The following is an 8,363-nucleotide window of genomic DNA, read 5'->3' on the forward strand; positions in this document are numbered from 1 at the left end:
GAGAAGAGAGAGAAAGGAGAGGAAGGGTGAACGGGTTAGATTCTGCATAGGATGAGAACACAATGCAAAGCTATAGGGAGATGTTCCAGGGCATGAATGAACTGTGTGTTCCTTGTAAAAATCTGTTTTATTTTTTGGCCCGATTCCATTCTGTTCTCTCCCATTTTGACACCAAGTTTTCACTCTCAAAAATCTCACTTTAATACCACAACAGGAGTACTTTAGGGAATGTTTTATTTTCGGGTTGTAGATGCCCTGTAATTCAGATGTCGACGCCCTCTAATTCAGATGTCGACGCCCTCTAATTCAGATGTCGACGCCCTCTAATTCAGACGTCGACGCCCTGTAATTCAGATGCCCTGTAATTCAGACGCCCTGTAAATTCAGATGTAGACGCCCTGTAAATACAGATGTCGACGCCCGGTAAATTCAGATGTCGACGCCCTGTAAATTCAGATGTCGACGCCCTGTAATTCAGATGCCCTGTAATTCAGATGCCCTGTAATTCAGATGTCGACGCCCTGTAATTCAGATGTAGATGCCCTGTAATTCAGATGTAGATGCCCTGTAATTCAGATGCCCTGTAATTCAGATGTAGATGCCCTGTAATTCAGATGTAGATGCCCTGTAATTCAGATGTAGATGCCCTGTAATTCAGACGCCCTGTAATTCAGACGCCCTGTAATTCAGATGTAGACGCCCTGTAAATTCAGATGTCGACGCCCTGTAATTCAGATGCCCTGTAATTCAGATGCCCTGTAATTCAGATGCCCTGTAATTCAGATGTCGACGCCCTGTAATTCAGATGTCGACGCCCTGTAATTCAGATGTAGATGCCCTGTAATTCAGATGCCCTGTAATTCAGATGTAGATGCCCTTTAATTCTGACGCCCTGTAATTCAGACGCCCTGTAATTCAGACGCCCTGTAATTCAGACGCCCTGTAATTCAGACGCCCTGTAATTCAGACGCCCTGTAATTCAGATGCCCTGTAATTCAGATGCCCTGTAATTCAGATGTAGATGCCCTGTAATTCAGATGTCGACGCCCTGTAATTCAGACGCCCTGTAATTCAGATGCCCTGTAATTCAGATGCCCTGTAATTCAGATGCCCTGTAATTCAGATGTCAACGCCCTCTAATTCAACTGTGCACCAGCAGAGACCTGTTTGGTTAGCGGTGTTTCTGTAGCACACATGGAAATTGCAGAGTTTATTAAACAAATCGCCACTAGGTTAAGGAAAATAATCACGATATTCATTCAGTCAGGTAGACATGGTCTAGAGACTGTTATCATTATTAGCATCATCGCTAAAATGGCCAGACATAGTGGTGACAGAGAGGTGTTCCTGGAATATACTAACCACTGACGCATTGTGCTAATCATCATCATCATCACCACCACTGACGCATTCTGCTCATCATCATCACCACTGACGCATTCTGCTCATCATCATCATCATCATCACCACCACTGACGCATTCTGCTCATCATCATCATCATCACCACCACTGACGCATTCTGCTCATCATCATCACCACTGACGCATTCTGCTCATCATCATCATCATCACCACCACTGACGCATTCTGCTCATCATCATCATCATCATCACCACCACTGACGCATTCTGCTCATCATCATCACCACTGACGCATTCTGCTCATCATCAACATCATCATCATCACCACTGACGCATTCTGCTCATCATCATCATCATCACCACCACTGACGCATTCTGCTCATCATCAACATCATCATCACCACCACTGACGCATTCTGCTCATGTGTAATGAATTAAACATGAACTACCGAGTTCAATACATCTAGTCGATTCCCTACAACTAGTTGATTCCCTACCGAGTTCAATACATCTAGTTGATTCCCTACCGAGTTCAATACATCTAGTTGATTCCCTACCGAGTTCAATACATCTAGTTGATTCCCTACAACTAGTTGATTCCCTACCTAGTTCAATACATCTAGTTGATTCCCTACCTAGTTCAATACATCTAGTTGATTCCCTACCGAGTCCAAAACATCTAGTTGATTCCCTACCGAGTTCAATACATCAAGTTGATTCCCTACCTAGTTCAATACATGAAGTTGATTCCCTACCTAGTTCAATACATCTAGTTGATTCCCTACCTAGCTGATTCCCTACCTAGTTCAATACATCTAGCTGATTCCCTACCGAGTTCAATACATCTAGTTGATTCCCTACCGAGTCCAAAACATCTAGTTGATTCCCTACCTAGTTCAATACATGAAGTTGATTCCCTACCTAGTTCAATACATCAAGTTGATTCCCTACCTAGTTCAATACATCTAGTTGATTCCCTACCTAGCTGATTCCCTACCTAGTTCAATACATCTAGCTGATTCCCTACCGAGTCCAATACATCTAGTTGATTCCCTACCGAGTCCAATACATCTAGTTGATTCCCTACCTAGTTCAATACATCTAGTTAAATCCCTACCCAGTGCAATACATGAAGTTGATTCCCTACCTAGTTGATTCCCTACCGAGTTCAATACATCTACTTGATTCCCTACCTAGTTCAATACATTTAGTTGATTCCCTACCGAGTTGATTCCCTACCTAGTTCAATACATCTAGTTGATTCCCTACCGAGTTCAATACATCTAGTTGATTCCCTACCGAGTTCAATACATCTAGTTGATTCCCTACCTAGTTGATTCCCTACCGAGTTCAATACATCTAGTTGATTCCCTACCGAGTTCAATACATCTAGTTGATTCCCTACCTAGTTCAATACATCTAGTTGATTCCCTACCGAGTTCAATACATCTAGTTGATTCCCTACCCAGTTCAATAAATCTACTTGATTCCCTACCTAGTTCAATACATTTAGTTGATTCCCTACCTAGTTCAATACATTTAGTTGATTCCCTACCTAGTTGATTCCCTACCTAGTTCAATACATCTAGTTGATTCCCTACCGAGTTCAATACATCTAGTTGATTCACTACCGAGTTCAATACATCTAGCTGATTCCCTACCAAGTTCAATACATCTAGTTGATTCCCTACCGAGTTCAATACATCTAGTTGATTCCCTACCCAGTTCAATACATCTAGTTGATTCCCTACCCAGTTCAATACATCTACTTGATTCCCTACCTAGTTCAATACATTTAGTTGATTCCCTACCTAGTTGATTCCCTACCTAGTTCAATACATTTAGTTGATTCCCTACCTAGTTGATTCCCTACCTAGTTCAATACATCTAGTTGATTCCCTACCGAGTTCAATACATCTAGTTGATTCCCTACCGAGTTCAATACATCTAGTTGATTCACTACCGAGTTCAATACATCTAGCTGATTCCCTACCGAGTTCAATACATCTAGTTGATTCCCTACCGAGTTCAATACATCTAGTTGATTCCCTACCTAGTTCAATACATCTAGTTGATTCCCTACCTAGTTCAATACATCTAGTTGATTCCCCACCGAGTTCAATACATCTAGTTGATTCCCTACCGAGTTCAATACATCTAGTTGATTCCCTACAACTAGTTGATTCCCTACCGAGTTCAATACATCTAGTTGATTACCTACCCAGTTCAATACATCTAGTTGATTCCCTACCCAGTTCAATACATCTAGTTGATTCCCTACCGAGTTCAATACATCTAGTTGATTCCCTACCGAGTTCAATACATCTAGTTGATTCCCTACCGAGTTCAATACATCTAGTTGATTCCCTACCGAGTTCAATACATCTAGTTGATTCCCTACCTAGTTCAATACATCTAGTTGATTCCCCACCGAGTTCAATACATCTAGTTGATTCCCTACCGAGTTCAATACATCTAGTTGATTCCCTACAACTAGTTGATTCCCTACCGAGTTCAATACATCTAGTTGATTCCCTACCCAGTTCAATACATCTAGTTGATTCCCTACCCAGTTCAATACATCTAGTTGATTCCCTACCGAGTTCAATACATCTAGTTGATTCCCTACCGAGTTCAATACATCTAGTTGATTCCCTACCGAGTTCAATACATCTAGTTGATTCCCTACATCTAGTTGATTCCCTACCGAGTTCAATACATCTAGTTGATTCCCTACCCAGTTCAATACATCTAGTTGATTCCCTACCCAGTTCAATACATCTAGTTGATTCCCTACCGAGTTCAATACATCTAGTTGATTCCCTACCGAGTTCAATACATCTAGTTGATTCCCTACCGAGTTCAATACATCTAGTTGATTCCCTACATCTAGTTGATTCCCTACCGAGTTCAATACATCTAGTTGATTCCCTACCCAGTTCAATACATCTAGTTGATTCCCTACATCTAGTTGATTCCCTACCGAGTTCAATACATCTAGTTGATTCCCTACCTAGTTCAATACATCTAGTTGATTCCCTACCCAGTTCAATACATCTAGTTGATTCCCTACCCAGTTCAATACATCTAGTTGATTCCCTACATCTAGTTGATTCCCTACCGAGTTCAATACATCTAGTTGATTCCCTACCTACTTCAATACATCTAGTTGATTCCCTACATCTAGTTGATTCCCTACCGAGTTCAATACATCTAGTTGATTCCCTACCTAGTTCAATACATCTAGTTGATTCCCTACCTAGTTCAATACATCTAGTTGATTCCCTACCGAGTCCAATACATCTAGTTGATTCCCTACCTACTTCAATACATCTAGTTGATTCCTTACCCATTCCCTACCTACTTCAATAAATCCAGTTGATTCCCTACCTACTTCAATACATCTAGTTGATTCCTTACCCATTCCCTACCTAGTTCAATACATCTAGTTGATTCCCTACCTAGTTCAATACATCTAGTTGATTCCCTACCGAGTCCAATACATCTAGTTGATTCCCTACCGAGTCCAATACATCTAGTTGATTCCCTACCGAGTCCAATACATCTAGTTGATTCCCTACCGAGTCCAATACATCTAGTTGATTCCCTACCGAGTCCAATACATCTAGTTGATTCCCTACCTAGTTCAATACATCTAGTTGATTCCCTACCGAGTCCAATACATCTAGTTGATTCCCTACCCAGTTGATTCCCTACCTAGTTCAATACATCTAGTTGATTCCCTACCCAGTTCAATACATCTAGTTGATTCCCTACCCAGTTCAATACATCTAGTTGATTCCCTACCGAGTTCAATACATCTAGTTGATTCCCTACATCTAGTTGATTCCCTACCGAGTTCAATACATCTAGTTGATTCCCTACCCAGTTCAATACATCTAGTTGATTCCCTACATCTAGTTGATTCCCTACCGAGTTCAATACATCTAGTTGATTCCCTACCTAGTTCAATACATCTAGTTGATTCCCTACCCAGTTCAATACATCTAGTTGATTCCCTACCCAGTTCAATACATCTAGTTGATTCCCTACATCTAGTTGATTCCCTACCGAGTTCAATACATCTAGTTGATTCCCTACCTACTTCAATACATCTAGTTGATTCCCTACATCTAGTTGATTCCCTACCGAGTTCAATACATCTAGTTGATTCCCTACCTAGTTCAATACATCTAGTTGATTCCCTACCTAGTTCAATACATCTAGTTGATTCCCTACCGAGTCCAATACATCTAGTTGATTCCCTACCTACTTCAATACATCTAGTTGATTCCTTACCCATTCCCTAACTACTTCAATAAATCCAGTTGATTCCTTACCCATTCCCTACCTAGTTCAATACATCTAGTTGATTCCCTACCTAGTTCAATACATCTAGTTGATTCCCTACCGAGTCCAATACATCTAGTTGATTCCCTACCGAGTCCAATACATCTAGTTGATTCCCTACCGAGTCCAATACATCTAGTTGATTCCCTACCGAGTCCAATACATCTAGTTGATTCCCTACCGAGTCCAATACATCTAGTTGATTCCCTACCTAGTTCAATACATCTAGTTGATTCCCTACCGAGTCCAATACATCTAGTTGATTCCCTACCCAGTTGATTCCCTACCTAGTTCAATACATCTAGTTGATTCCCTACCCAGTTCAATACATCTAGTTGATTCCCTACCCAGTTCAATACATCTAGTTGATTCCCTACCCAGTTCAATACATCTAGTTGGATCTCGTCACGTCGATAAAATGCCTGTGTGTTGAAATCCGTTCTCCGTATCGCAAATTTTACCCCCCCGTGTGAACCGTGTACTGTGAAAGGAAGTCACCAGGAAAAGTCTAAACACTACAGATACTCCTTCCTGTGAGCGCACACACACACACACACACACACACACACACACCTGTGTTTCTGATGACGTAGTCCAGAATGACGAGCCTCTCAAACTGAGACTGGAGCTGTTTCCTGATGTTCTCTGGGAGAGGCTCCGCCTCAAAACGTCTCAACCAATAGTCAGCCTCATGGTACCCTTCCACGAACAGCTGGAACGAACCAAGCTGACACACCCACAGACAGAAAGATGCAAAAACACACACACACACACACACACAGGTCAGGACACCTTGGGGGATTAAGACATAGGGTCAGGAATAAGACTGGTAGGGTCAAGGGTCAGGGGTCAGGGTACCTTGGGGGGCAGGCCCACTCTGTGGAAGTGTCGTCCTACTTTGGGAACCATCTCCAGGGCGTATTTCTTCCCTCTGGACTTCGCCCTGTCGATAGTGTTGTAGTGAAATGTCTCACTGACTAGATACACAGCCTGGAAGACACACAGCCTGTTATTATCACTGACTAGACACACAGCCTGTTATCATCACTGACTAGACACACAGCCTGTTATCATCACTGACTAGACACACAGCCTGTTATCATCACTGACTAGACACACAGCCTGTTATCATCACTGACTAGACACACAGCCTGTTATCATCACTGACTAGACACACAGCCTGTTATCATCACTGACTAGACACACAGCCTGTTATCATCACTGACTAGACACACAGCCTGTTATCATCACTGACTAGACACACAGCCTGTTATCATCACTGACTAGACACACAGCCTGCTATCATCACTGACTAGACACACAGCCTGCTATCATCACTGACTAGATACACAGCCTGTTATCATCACTGACTAGACACACAGCCTGTTATCATCACTGACTAGATACACAGCCTGTTATTATCACTGTCTAGACACACAGCCTGTTATCATCACTGACTAGACACACAGCCTGTTATCATCACTGACTAGACACACAGCCTGTTATCATCACTGACTAGACACACAGCCTGTTATCATCACTGACTAGACACACAGCCTGTTATCATCACTGACTAGACACACAGCCTGTTATCATCACTGACTAGACACACAGCCTGTTATCAACACTGACTAGACACACAGCCTGTTATCATCACTGACTAGATACACTCCTCCTCCCCCCCCCCCCCCCCACCCCTCCTCCCACCTCACCTTGGTTTTAGGGACCACCCCCAGTCCTAGCCTGATATCAACGAGGGAGGCAGCAACCTCTGAGAGATAGCCCTGGTTGGGGATCAGGCAGCCACGGCCAAAACAACATGGACAGCACAGCTACACAGAGAAACAGAGGAGGAGGAGGAGGGGGGGTGGGCAGGGGGAGGACAGAGGGAGGAGGAGGAGAGAGGACAGAGGGAGGAAGGGTAGAGGGTGGGGAGAGTTAAATTAACTGTTAAAATTGATGTAAAAATAGAGAGAGAAATGGAGGAGAGGAAGAGGAGGGGATGAGGAGAGAGGAGAGGGGATGAGGAGAGGGGATGAGGAGAGAGGAGAGGGGATGAGAGAGAAAGAGGAGAGGGGAGGAGGAGAGAGGAAGAGGGGGGAAGAGAGAGGGAAATAGGACATAGGGACAGATGAGGAGAGAGGAAGAGGAGAGACACAGAGATAAAGACAGAGATAGAAACAGACCAGAGCATAGTGAGACCTAGGGACAGACGAGGAGAGAGGAAGAGGAGAGAGGAAGATGAGAGGGGAAGATGAGAGGGGAAGATGAGAGGGGAAGATGAGAGGGGAGGAGAGGGGGAAATAGGACATAGGGACAGACGAGGAGAGAGGAAGAGGAGAGAGGAAGAGGGAGGGAGAGAGAACAGTAACAGACAGAGATAGAAACAGACCAGAACATAGTGAGACCTAGGGACAGACGAGGAGAGGAAGAGGAGAGAGGAAGAGGAGGGAGGAAGAGGGAGAGACAACAGTAACAGACAGCGATAGAAACAGACCAGAACATAGTGAGACCTAGGGACAGACGAGGAGAGGAAGAGGAGAGAGGAAGAGGAGGGAGGAAGAGGGAGAGACAACAGTAACAGACAGCGATAGAAACAGACCAGAACATAGTGAGACCTAGGGACAGACGAGGAGAGAGACAGAAATAAAG

General features: G+C 43.5%; 1 protein-coding gene across 1 annotated transcript in view; it reads right to left on the minus strand.

The window, feature by feature from the left end:
* Nucleotides 1-8,363, minus strand: part of LOC139419349 (phosphatidylinositol 4-kinase type 2-beta-like) — an 18,631-nt gene that overhangs the window by 5,703 nt on the left and 4,565 nt on the right. Inside the window, exons 5-7 of the mRNA XM_071169288.1 lie at nucleotides 7,424-7,543; nucleotides 6,570-6,701; nucleotides 6,285-6,438 (exon numbers count right to left, since the gene is read on the minus strand). Of these exons, the coding sequence (XP_071025389.1) occupies nucleotides 6,285-6,438; nucleotides 6,570-6,701; nucleotides 7,424-7,543 (406 nt within the window). The remainder of the gene's footprint in view (nucleotides 1-6,284; nucleotides 6,439-6,569; nucleotides 6,702-7,423; nucleotides 7,544-8,363) is intronic.

Source organism: Oncorhynchus clarkii, chromosome 10, assembly GCF_045791955.1.
Source record: "Oncorhynchus clarkii lewisi isolate Uvic-CL-2024 chromosome 10, UVic_Ocla_1.0, whole genome shotgun sequence".
NCBI classification, from domain to species: domain Eukaryota; kingdom Metazoa; phylum Chordata; class Actinopteri; order Salmoniformes; family Salmonidae; genus Oncorhynchus; species Oncorhynchus clarkii.